The sequence below is a fragment of the Alexandromys fortis genome, unplaced genomic scaffold (genome assembly GCF_014885135.2).
Source record: "Alexandromys fortis isolate MF-2015 unplaced genomic scaffold, M_Fortis_MF-2015_v1.1 scaffold_35, whole genome shotgun sequence".
NCBI classification, from domain to species: domain Eukaryota; kingdom Metazoa; phylum Chordata; class Mammalia; order Rodentia; family Cricetidae; genus Alexandromys; species Alexandromys fortis.
Window position 1 is genome coordinate 4,964,243 of NW_026067913.1, and position 13,783 is coordinate 4,978,025.

General features: G+C 36.0%; 1 protein-coding gene across 3 annotated transcripts in view; it reads right to left on the reverse strand.

Moving 5' to 3' along the window:
- The window catches only part of Mipol1 (mirror-image polydactyly 1), a 221,057-nt gene that overhangs the window by 133,644 nt on the left and 73,630 nt on the right, over window positions 1-13,783 (reverse strand). For all 3 annotated transcript variants that reach the window (XM_050138773.1, XM_050138774.1, XM_050138775.1), the window contains exons 5-7: window positions 9,637-9,766; window positions 3,431-3,464; window positions 3,001-3,171 (exon numbers count right to left, since the gene is read on the reverse strand). In XM_050138773.1, coding sequence (XP_049994730.1) covers window positions 3,001-3,171; window positions 3,431-3,464; window positions 9,637-9,766 — 335 coding nt within the window. The remainder of the gene's footprint in view (window positions 1-3,000; window positions 3,172-3,430; window positions 3,465-9,636; window positions 9,767-13,783) is intronic.

The following is a 13,783-nucleotide window of genomic DNA, read 5'->3' on the forward strand; positions in this document are numbered from 1 at the left end:
AAATTATGAACTTGCCAGCACTGGTTTTTTGCACTTTAGTTACAATCAAAGTAACTTCCTTGATTCCTAACAGTCAAAACTCTTCATGTGTTTTTTTTCTATATTATGTCTATTTTCCATCTATGTTTATACCAACACTCAGTACTGCAATTCTCTCCCTTAAAACATCTCTGCTCACTTCCCCTTTCTCCTATCTCTCATTAGAAAGTAAATACTCTCCTAAGACATTACATAAACCTTTCTACTCAACCGTAATCTTCCTCATCTATTATAGGCAGGGAAAGCATTGTGCATCTCCACAGCACTCCCCCCTCATTTTCCATTTTCCTATTGAACCACCCTATTTGCCTGTATCTTGAACTAAATCTTATAGAAGCCTTCAACATCACTCACATGGCTGATTCTCTCTTTTTCCTGCTTTACCCTCCTATGCCTTACACGAAAACAACCATCTCGTTCCACTTTCTTGAGTCTCCCTGACACTCTCTTTAACTTACTTCCGTCGGCATTCTGTGTCTATGCTCCTACTCTGCCAACGGCTAGCACATTCTACAGATATTGGTCATGGGCTCTGGTCTTCCTCTAGATTTTTGTAGTGTCACAGATCTAATTCACTATATGCTGATGACTCAATAGCCAAGTATCCTCCCCCAAAACATCTTTCATCACAATACAAATATCATCAGTGTTTGAGCCCAAATAATGGAGGTCAGCCATGTCCTTCTCTATTGCTCAAATCCAAACTATCTTCAAAGTTCTATTCATATTGTTTTCAAAATCTTTCCCAAATGGGTTCCCTTTTCTTGATCTGGTCTTGTTCCTCTAAGCAAGACATTAGTGTTATTTTTCATGAGACCAGTCTGATGCTTTTTCTCCTGCTAATACCTTCTAGCTTAAATGCTGGTTCTCCCGCTAATGAAGGCCAACTTACACCACAGTTTAGATCTGTGGTTACCTCATCACCCGCCAATAAAATCCTCTTATAATATTTCACTTGAATACGAATTTGGTATTTTCATCAACAACTTAAACATATTAGCTTTTTCTTCACAGGGTAATGTTGATTACTTCCTTTCTGAAGGAATGTTATCGCTACAGTTCTTTACATGGCCAAATCTTTTTCTTTTCAAGTTTTAGTTCATCTTTTTACCTTAACAGAGTCCCGCTTTGATTACCCTATTAATTCTACCACCAACTACTGCTGTGGAATATTACTTTAACGAGGTAAAGATGTGTTACATTTGTTTACGCTCTACTTGTTTAACGATGTAAGGATGTGTGTTATTTATATAAAGATGTGTTGCATTTGTTTCACCTTGCCTGCTTAAGGCACTGATTGGTCTAATAAAGAGTTGAACGTCCAATAGGTAGGTAGAGAAAAAATAGTCAGACACCAAGAAGGGCTGTGAAATATCTTCTTGGTAAGACACAGTTGCTCTGATCAGAAACCCACAGCAGATGTGGATGACTGCACTAGTTTGAACAAGAATAGTTTCTTTTACAACCACATATGGGGAAAGAGGAAGCAGGAAGCCCTACCCCTCTCTGATGAACTATTAACTATTGATAGATTAAGAGAAAGAGAATATTGTGACCTCATCACCACATTCCAATTGGTAGTTCTAATTATTTGTATCACAGATAGTCAAACTAAATATCTCTCTCTCTCTCTCTCTCTCTCTCTCTCTCTCTCTCTCTCTCTCTCTCTCTCTCTCTCTCGCCCTTCCTCCCCCTATCCTGGCCTCTCTCTGTCTGTCTCTTTCACACACATGCAATGTGAATTTAGGAAAGTAACTGGTAGCAGATGGTGTAAACAGGGACTGGAGGGAGATAGGAGTAGGTGAGGGTGAGAGTAAACAGAATACATTATACACATGTGTGAAAGGGTTAAATAACAAAATTAATTGATAAAAGAGAACTGAAGTCATATGAAAGTTGGTGATAATTATGATGAGCAAAGGAAGCTAAGATAGGTAAGAAGCAAACATGGCGAATCTGAGACTTAAAAAAAAGTAGGCAAGATCCATTGAAACAGGTACTAGTGAAGTTGAGAACTTGACGGAATCAAAATTCCAGAGTAAATGAGCTAAGACAGTTGGAGACCATAAATGTAGACAATGTTTGAATTAGAGAATCGTTAACAATGAAGAAGAGGATATGACCACAAGGTAAATGGCATAAAAAGTACACAGCACACAGTAGGCAGAGGAAATAATAGCTGATATACTGGCAGGAGAAGAAGGAGGAAAGAAACAGTGAAATTGGTTCTGAAAATGTCACAGAGCAAGGGATGTAACACCACATGTGTCAACTGCAGCCACAGCGTATATGAGCAGTGTCATCTTGTGCATGACTTCATAGCTGTGCTTGGGAAGGACAGGAGGACAAAACCAAAGTATACAAAGGAGGAATTAGCCCGCAGGCCCGGTGGTCTCACTGTGGAGGAGGAGAACTTGAAACCCAGTAAGAGGACTGTGATAGACCCAGTAATCTCAGAGGAGAAATCAGAGTTGAATTAATGCCTATTTTTTTTTTGATCCAAAATGTATCAACACAGATTCTGGAAATAAAAACTAAAAACAACAACAAAAGCAACCCAGAAAACGAACAAAAACAGTCTTAATACTTACAAAACTGCAATGCAAGTAAGAAATGTAATATAGAAGTGATTAATGAATGCAAGTATATTTTATTGCAAGTTAACATTTTATAGAACATCATTTTACTAAGAAATTATTTACTAAATTGTAGGACACATATTCATAAAAGCGGTACAGAAATTTAAATATTTTGATATTTGATTGGTTATATACTCCACACTAGTGTGAATTAGATACCAAATACAACAAAGTAGTGTGTGTGTGAGTGTGTGTTATATATTTCTTTATATAACAAAAGATTCTAAAAGGGAAATAAAGAAGATCTGAGCGAAATTCACTGTTTCGGGATGTTAAGAGAGGCGGGATGGCACATGTATGCTTCTATGGGCACAGCAGTTACCTGAGACAAGGCGGCGTCCCGCTCTTCTATCACTGCCTTCATTTCTTCTGCAGTTATTCTCCTTTTACACTCCTTGGTCTTGTAGATTCTATCCACAATTAGAGCTCCATTCTTCTCAATAGCTATCCCAGTGTCTGCATTGTTTATTCTGCTCAGTAATTCCTGTAATGTCTACCAACACCATTATATGTTAGTCAGACATGAGGTTTTAATATATTTTATTTAATATAGGGTTTTAATTAATAGGCACATGTGAATTGTAAATTGACTGAGTGAAGTTATTGAATTTTCATATTGCAGCAAAGATGTACATTATTAGTGTGTCAATTCTTCTTTTTCCCACATCTTAGTTCTTGAAACCCACTCAATTGAACTTAAGCCTCTAAGATATAAGACTGACATCAAGAAATCTCCTCAGAGAATGGCTTACCATGTCATTTTCTTCAGGGTTAATATTTTCTAGCCTAGAAAAAAGGGACACAGAAAGCCTGATCAGTAGCATTTCCTTAGTGCAGCAAAATGAGTTCGCTTTTTAAATCTTTAGAACCTCGAGTAATTTCATTCGACTAGTCTTTAGAGTCAACCACGACACTGAACATATTAAAGTGGCACCTGCTCGACTCCGTCTTCCAATAATGCTCTCTATCTTCTGCTCTGACTTCAGACTGTTAAGTTATTAATGTTTACTGCTATATATGACTACAAGGATCAACTGTTCATATGTGTTTAGATGAAGAAAGTTCCCCAGTGACAGAAGCACTCTTTCTCATCATGATATTTATTCCTGTTCTTTCAATTCTGATCAGAAACTATTTCCTTTCTTTTTTTTTTTTTTTTGTGGAAGCTGCCACAATAAAAAACAAAGCAAGCATTTTTATTACAAAGTTTAACTAAGGTCCCACAAAAGCAATGACAAATAATTGCACTAAATCAAACCTGAAAATCTATTGCAGCACCTAGTATACAAACACACCGAATATACAAGCAGACCAAAATTGAACCATACTTTGGATGAGTGTTTTTTTTTTCTGTTTTCATATTTTATGGAGTCATTCAATTGAAAGAGAAAGACAATTTTCCTCTTCATCAATGCACTTTCTGATAAGAATTATCACGCTTACTGAAATGCTTATTAATATGGATGAACTGAATAAAATGCCCTAATAGAAAAGACAGTCTAAGTGATATATTTTGGAAAACAGACTTTAGGCAATGGTTCTGTGCTGGATATTAGTAAGTGACAGATTTAAAAAGAACTGGGATTATTTTTAAATTGTACTAAAGGTTTACCAACCAGTTTCCTGTCTTCGGAAGCCCTCTCCATATTTGCACTTTTGGGATTTACCACAAAAAGGATGTTACTAAAAATTGTTAGAAACAATTGATAAATATGCTACAGAATTGTTCCAAATGCCACAACTGGGTAAATAGCACTATAATCATGGGAAAAGTAGCTGTTTTTAAATGGAGCAATTTAATAGAAAAAAGCATATGCAGAAAATGCTGTGTGTACACAGGGGCATACGATACATACTGACACAACGGTAAGAGCTAGAGACCCTGATTATATACAACTGCGTCTACTAGTTTGCTTTTATTCACATCTCTAGAAGAGCAAATATTCTTGTCTTTTATAGGGTTTCTCTAAAATAAATTACATGTTCAGACATCTGACTTATAAAAGTTTATTCGACACTAATTTCAAAGTAGCCAATTGTTTTGTACTCACTTCAAAAGCATAGCAGAAAATCAGAATTCTTGCACAGCAAGAGTACTTGAATGTTGGTAGCATTTATCTTCACTTACACTTGGCCAATAAATTTTAAATGGAGTCACGTATTTTAAAATATCTTGGTATTAAAGTTTTTCAGATGAAACCAAACTAAAAGCTGATCACTATAGTTTCCAGAAATGTCAGTATGAATACTTAAAATTTTAATAATTATTAAACATAAAATTAAAATATGAGAGGATAGATGGTAGCCAAACATCTAGATTGGTAGACTTCTGGTAATCTTTAAAAGATTTTGATAGTTATGGTAATAAGCTTGCAGCTTTGGTTTCTACCAAATAAAAATAATAATAATATAGGAATGTTATCTAATTTGTATAGCTGGGATAATCAACAGAACACAATGTTTGAGGGATTTCGCTATAATACTTATAAGTTGTTTTGGAGTATGGCAATATGAAAAATTATTACTTTAAGGAGAGGGAGATAATGAGTTCAAATATTTTAAATGAACAACTCTTCATAATTTAGAAACAGTTAACTGAATTTAGTCTAGTATTAAAATCCACAGCTAGTAATAAACAATTTTTAAGTTAAAATTGATTTCTTATAAAAGGCTTAATAATTATCAGCGTGAGAACTTATCTCTCAAACTTTAAAGTATCTGTGTGATCAGTTTTAAAATAATATGTAATCACTTTTAATTAGATAGTAAATAAAACTGAACTGTTTTTTGTGAGCCTTGTGTGCTAGAAGGCTCACACATGCTGAGAAGAAGTGAGCAAAGCCAGTCCCTTTTCTTTTTATTCTCAATCCTGTTTATTATTTGTACTACTATTATACTATTGTTATTACTTATAATTAACTGAGAAAAACTTGATATTTAAAAATTTGTATATATGCATGCATAACATAAGCTTATAATAAAGAAAAAAGACTGCTGCTCTTATTTCTCCTTTGCTTACAAAGTCTTGGGGATGTGTTTATCACAAACATCAAATGATAATGTCATAACAATCATCTCAATAAAATTAAATAGAACAGGAATCAGTAACTTTTTTAAGAGGCAGGCACTAACTATATTTGGATCAGCTTCTTCTCTCTGTCTTACCTCACCAACCTTGCCTTTGTAGTGCTAAAACATAGACATTCGGCAAGAGGATGGGCATGGCTAGGTTTCAATAAAAGTTTATTTACAGAAATAGGTGACAGGTTGGCTGTATAACATATTCATTATTTCTCCCTGAAATAGAGTATTAAAAAGTGAAACCAGATTTTTAATGTTAATAAATTAAAGATGGAAGTCAGTATATTTCATATAATTTTCTGGACTGGGTCATCAATTATCTTGCTTGATCAATTATATTGAAGTAAGAAATGAACAAAATTATTCTCATAAAATTATATTGAGGCTTTCAACAGGTAAACCATGCACTGTAACATTTACTGTTGCACCAAAATTAGACATTCTATCTTTTCAAAAGAAATAATATAAAACAACTACATAAAATATATAAAGCCTTCTGTTTTATATAAAATGATCTTAGATTGATAAAGTTTACTAGAAGCATGTATAAAACAACAAAAATGCCTGGTTTAATAAAAGATTTAAAGTAATGATATTATATAAAATATAGGGCTTGCAAGTAGATAAGAGAACCTTAACCATTTGTAAACTCATAATAATGCTTACTACAGTCTAACTTGACATCGTCATGATAATTAGTTAAGAATTTTGCTGAGGTAAATGTTCATGGGCTCAGGTTTCAATTGATTTCCTTTACCATGCAAATTCTGACTGACAAGTTTGCAATCTAAGTGAAAAACCCATGCATGAAATGTCACATTTCTTGAGTTTCCTGTTGATCCATCAATATTATCATTTTCTTTCCGGAAAGTTAGCTCAATAGTAAGAAGCAGAACAATGGCCTCAAATGATAAAGAGTTTGCGATCCAAAAAATACAAATAAAAACATTTGAGTCCAGTAAAACATTCTGTAGACATAAACAAAATGATTTTAAAATATATCTAGGGAGGTAAAGGTACTAGAATAACTGCATGATTCTGTAATAAGAAGAAAAGTTGGAAGTTGGAGCAATATGTGGTTTTAAGGCATAAAAAGATTCAGAAATTAAGGCTATATAACACTGGCAAAGAAGTAGACATAGCAAAGACAATCCTAGTGCAAGAATAGGCTTTGCATTCAATGTTAATGGAATAAGTGAGTACCAATATATAGAACAACAACAAAAATAATATATAAATTAATAACAAAAAGAAATGTTTCTTATAACTTCTGAAAAACTAAAAATGAATCACATATTGCCATGATTCAAAACAGAAATGTTTCCCAAAGGCTCATATTTTGAGCGTTTGTTCCCCATATGGTTTGCAGTTGCTGTGGAACCTGTAGTGGGGTGGATATATAGGCTCAAGTAGAGCATTAGGAAGAAAACTTGAAAGTTTGTATACTAGCCCCCATTCCTTATACTTTCTGAGGCCTGGTCTGCAGCAAAGAGACTGACACTGCCAAATGCTCCGACTTCCATGGACTGAACCACGCCACCATGCCTCCCCTTCATCATCAAGTCCTGAAGCCAACTGAACTCCGGGTCAAAATAAACTCTTTTTCTCTTAAGATGACTCCATTGGGTATTGTAGTCAAAGAAACACACATGTCAGTGGAAATCTGGTACAGAGAAGTAGGCTTGTCACTGTGATGAACTTAACATGAGGTTCTTGTGCTTCTGGATAACTTGTGGGAAGAATATGCAAGAGTTTGAAGATATAAACTATAGTGACACAAGAATTATAAGTATTATTAATGGGTGATTCTGGTAGAAATATAAAACCACATCACTGAGAGAAATGCATGCAGTAAAAGCCTAGCTTGTGAGCTTTCAGGCTAGAACGGGATTCTGCTGGTAACTAGACTATATGCCATTTGTGTTATCATTGGACAAAGAATTATGTCTGAGCAGGTCTTGAAAATCTAAGCAAAGATGAATTTGAAAATATGGGACTAATTATTAGATGAAGAAAATATCAAGATAGTATAACACCTAGGCTATAACATAGTCATTGGTGTCTACTTTTAGCTAGATTTATTGTAAGAATCATGAGCAAAAAGCAAAGGAGTTGTAAAACACAGTAGGTTATTGGTTAGATGGTGACTAAGTAGACAAAAAACAACTAAACATTACTAGCCAATGGAGAACACAAATGAAAACCTCGATGATATAGCTCGTCCCAATCAAAAATGAGAAACAATTACAAGTGATAATGCAGAAAACTGTAGGATCATACAATACTGGTAGGAACACATATCAATTATAGAGGAATAAAGTGAAGAATCTAAAAGAATCATAGATGGCTCAGCGGTTAAGAGCATTGCCTGCTCTTCCAAAGGTCCTGAGTTCAATTCCCAGCAACCACATGGTGGCTCACAACCATCTGTAATGAGGTCTGATACCCTCTTCTGGCTAACTGTATAAATAATAAATAAATATTTTTTAAAAAAAGGAGGCATTACCAAAAAAAAATCATACTATATGAACCACCTGTCTAGTTCTGAGTATATACACAAAGAAAACGGAATCAATATGTCAAAGATAACTGCATTCCTTTGTTTACTATAGAATTATTCACAATAGCTAAAATGCACAGTAACTGAGGTATGTACTAGCAGCTAAAAGAATAAAGAGTATCATTCAGGCTGTTATTCAGCTTTCTGACACTGTGACTAAATACTTGAGACAATCAATCTAAAAGAGGCTCAGGCTTGTCTAAGCCATAATTGCAGAGCAAGGACATATGGCTCTACTGCTTTTGGGTACTAGGGAGGCACTCCACGCAACAAGGAGCATGCTGAGATGGAAACTGCAGATCTAGTGATGACAAAGAATCAAAGACAGAGGAAGAAACTGGGGCCTCAATATTCCCTTTGGTGGCTCAACCTTCTAATAATGCACGGCTCTGGAAGGCTTCATCACCTCCCCTGCTGCCACAGGATGGAAATCAATCCTTCAACATATGAGTCTTTGGGAGGAGACATTTAAGATCTAAAGAATATTACAGCCATACATGTATGATCCCTAGGACCTATGTAGTGGAAAAGGAGAATCAATTCCTGACAGTTGTCTTCTGACCACCACACAGGTGTGGTAGCATGCAGAAATCCAGACCTACTCCACACCTTCTACTAGCCTTCCCACCTCAACACAAATAAATAAATTAACAAGTATTCTTAAAATAATAAGAAATTAGATTATATATAAAAACTGAATAGTACTTCTAGAATTTCTAAATATGGTCTTCTTTACCAAACAGAATCAACTGTGTTACCTCTTCAACTGTGCAGCCTCTTAGAGTCAATTGTACTGAATCAACAAGACTTTAAATACTGCTAATGATGTCGAGACATGACAGGACAAACATGTGAACTCACAGAGACTGTAGCAGCATGTACAAAGCCTGCCATGTACAGGTTCAAGTCAGATGGGGCTCCAGTGCTGAGAGAGGGACATAGACAAGGGCTCCCATCCCAAACAGTAGTGCACACACAGTAAAAAAAAAAATAGTATATTAAAAACAAATAAAAAACCTGATATTAATGGAGGTAATGAGAAGAATCACATAGGAAAGTTGGGTAAGAACAGTGACAACAGGACTCTGAAGAAGCAACTATACTGAGAGCATGAATTTTCATTTTCTTTCTAAAAATTTGATTATCACCCTCATCAGGCAAACCACAAGCTTGCCTAAATTTTAGAGAACTATCATAGGGATATGAATTGTCTTCATGTAATAACAGCAATCAGTAACACATGTGACTATGTAACCATAATACAAATCCATACATTTATAATGTTTATATCACACACAATTTTAAATGTATACACACATTTTCAGTGACATTTCCATATGCTTCAGACGTGCGACTGCTTCATCTCTCTCCTCAAGGGCTAGATGCAGTCTGCACATAATAGCTTCATCACGTTCTCTCTGTGCAAAATACACTTCTTCGACCAAAGCTACAAAACAAGAAAACTCAAAATTAGTTAAGAAATAAAGGAAATAAAATTTATGCCCTGGCAATGCTGAAGCATGTGTGGGTAGCCCATATACTGTGGATCTGTTGAACTTGTCCATACTGGACTTCACGGTCTAAGTTGATGAGAACAACTGACCAGGTCTCTTCCTCAAAGAGGGCACCAGATCTCACTACAGATGGCTGTGAGCCACCATGCAGTTGCTGGGAACAGCAGACAATGCTCTTAACCGCTGAGTCATCTCTCCAACCCAAGAAAATAAAGAAGAAATGAGTAAATGAATGCAAAAAAATCTACTATTTTAAAGATTATTCATCTAATTCAACTACTACCAATTAATGACTTGAGGAAGCATTTTTAATAATTATTGCAACATGAAGATATCTGGCATGTATAAAAGGAGAAAAAATTAAACAGCATACCTTTAAAAATGAGTTTGTTTAAAAATGAGACTCATAAATACTGCAATTATACATGTATATCAATAGCAATGAGCAACAAGTTAACAACATTATTAAAATCAAGCATGTCCCTACTGTAATCTAGAAAATAACTGCTATATTATAAAAAGACATTCATACACATGAGTGCAAAAGAAAACACACAAAAATACTGACTGTGCTATCCTCTGTAGCAGCAAAACTTAAAAATCACCCAAATGTCCAGCAAAACAAACAGGAATGGACATGCATAGATCTAACCTACATGGGAAGTAGAAAAAGACAAGATCTCCTGAGTAAATTGGGAACATAGGGACCTTGGGAGAGGGTTCAAGGGGAGGGGAGAGGCAGGGAGGGGAGCAGAGGAAAACGTAGAGCTCAATAAAAATCAATTACAAAAAAGGAAATGCCACCTGGCACTTGAATTAGCAAAGAGAGGCAGACAAACAGAAATAAAACAGCAAGTTACAAACTAAAGCAACTCTCCCATGTATGCATATGCCCAAGAGGACAGCAGCTCAATAAGTGCAATCGTGAGTTCACATTGTGTATTCACACAGAACAGGAAGCACCTGTGGAGCAGGTTATATTTCGAATGCCATCTCGTATTCTGTTGAGAACTCTGATATTATCTGAAACTGACTTATCTTAAGTATAATTTTTAATACCCTGAAAATACCTTAAAATATTACAAAATGTTAAGCAATATGCCTCAAATACCTAGAGATCTGTCCTAAATTTTATTTAGTCAAACCATAATGTAAACTTAAAAAATATATAAAATACCCTTCATAAAATAGTAGGCTCTAGCCATGGCTGTTATAAATGAATAGAGCTGTTCAAGACAGCTATTGGCTTACTTAAAAGTGGTGGTAAAGAAGCATCCTGAGGATAAACAACTATGATGTAACTAAACTAGCATAACCCCTAACTACATTTCAAAGACTTGTCCTTACATCCACAGATCAGCGTAGTCCTCACCTCTCAGCACAGTGGAACTGATCTAATGGGAGCTCACCAAGGCCAGCTGGACTGGGACTGAACAAGCATGTGATCAGACCGGACTCTCTGAATGTGGCTGACAATGAGGGCTGACTGAGAAGCCAAGGACAATGGCACGGGGTTTTCATTCTACTGCATGTACTGGCTTTTGGGAAGCTTAGTCTGTTTGGATGCACACCTTCCTAGACCTAAATGAAGGGGGGAGGACCTTGTACTTCCCACAGGGCAGGGCACCCTGACTTCTCTTAGGACTGGAGAGGGAGGGGAAGTGGGGGAAGGGGGAGGGAAATGGGAGGAGGAGGAAATTTTTAATAAATAAATAAATTTTAAAAAAAGAATGGGGGGGGAAACACCTTCTCTGTAACAAACAGAGACCAATACAGAAAACTACAACCAATCAAAATGAAAAGTTGTGGGTCCCAGTCTTAACTGATATAACTACAAAACAACTCCATCACCTAAGGTTCAGAGAACATCGTGTGAAGAGAAACAGAAAGACTGCAAGAGCTAGAGGAACACTGTGAGTTCGTATCTCCTGGTAGTGCCAGAAGCTATACCCCCCAACATCTCACCAACGTGGCTGTCTAAACATGACCCCCATTAATGAGGTTGAAGTGAAAAACAATCCTAATTTGAAGGGATAAATATAAGTCAATAAATGCAACTAAAAGGAAATGAGAAAGAAAATCTTTAGATGAAAGAATGATAAAAAGAGGTAAGCATAAGCAATGAAGAAAAAAAACAGAAATGGGAAATATTAGAGTGAAAATAACAGAATATTCCTGAGTTTCATTAAAGAGTTTTGTGACTGAAAACAAAAGCTTGAACATTGATGGGGCTTTCATGGAAAGCAATTTAATATATTAAAAATCAGATGAAATTCCAAGTAACCAACAGTTGTTCAGGCCACAAGGCTGGTCTTCAGTATAAGTTTAAATCCAAAAGAAGTATGCTCTTATATCAGCATGGGATGTCTCAACATCAGGACAAATGAACTTGCCCAGAAGAGTGATGTAAGCACATCAAAGCAAAAAGTTTCCTTTGTCTTTTGTCCCTTTAGACAAGCTGCCACAAAAGGTGTGGCTCTGATTTAGGATAGGACTTCAGATCTCAAATGACCCAGATTTATAGGTTGGGTCTTCCCACTTCAAATGATACAAGGAAGAAAAATCCCTCACATGTGTGTCTAGCTGCTTGGGCTGAAGTTAAATCCAGATGTATTCAAGTTGAAATGCAGAATTAGCCATCACAAGTCCACCCTTTGTCAATATGGCACCCACTCATATTCCCTAGATCATCTTTAATTTCCAAAGAAAACAACAATCAGTTCATAATTAATTACACCTAACATGACATAACGCTCCCAAGTACAACTTTAAATGCATTATGAATTTTAGACTAAGGGTCAAACTCCCTTGAGGAACATTCTCCAGTATCTTATAATTTAAAAATAATCACTGATGTCTCATTTGACGTTCCATTACTAGATAAAAACAGAGGAAGAAAACACAATTATCTGCTTCATATGTATTTACCTATTCATAGCACATTCATATGACAGAAACACTCATTTCAGTTTTAATACTCATTTATGCTACTGGTTACATGGAATTAGCTGAAAATTAGAACAACCATCCTCTACTACCAATTACTTCTACCCTCAGCAAGCACCTTAGTAGGTCTTGGAACTTTTCTTAGAGGAGTGACCCATACCTTCATTCCAAAAGCCATTTGTCAACCTGGCTAGATAGGGTTATTTGTTGTAAGTTTCCCATTGACTTTATAATCCCAGGGCAGAGTAGCAACAAGAGACACCCAAAAGGATCTTCTTTACTCCAGACACAATATTCTTACCTCCATCGTGGAGAAATGATCTAATTTCTCCCTAGCATAATTTCAGTTCATGGAAACAGAAAGCAGAAACTTTCCTAACTAGGGGTGATAGTCAGTGTAACTATGCCATATAACAAAATTGACCTTAAATTAGTATCAACAAACCAAGATCCATACTAATGCAAATCTCTATAGCGTGTTGCCTTTTAAATATAAAGAAACATTTATAAACATGTCTTTGATTCAGTTCAGCCACCTGGCACCTGCTACTCTGGGCTCACTGAGATCCACTGTATTTATATCATCCAGCAGAGGAGCAATATCTATAACCCTAAGGTGTGACACAAGGGGAAGAACAAAGCTCTACAAATGTGCTGGTGCTCCTCTTACCACTTTTCATCTTTTAAGATGAGTGAAGGGCATGTTTTCTGGGCGTTCTGAATGTAGAAAACTAGGTTTTGCATGGTGTATGCACTCTAGTATTGCAATTTCCCCGAGCCTTAAAAATCCCTTCATTAATGCTAAACAGACATGGCTGTCATCTCCTCCTCTTCAGTAGACCCTTCTAACAAATGCTTCTGACAACCAAGCAGATAAATTTTTGACACAGTTTTTAAACGATTGCAGGCAAATGGATGGAAATAGAAAACACTATCCTGAGTGAGGTAAGCCAGACCCAAAAAGAGGAACATGGGATGTATTCACTCATATTTGGTTTCTAGCC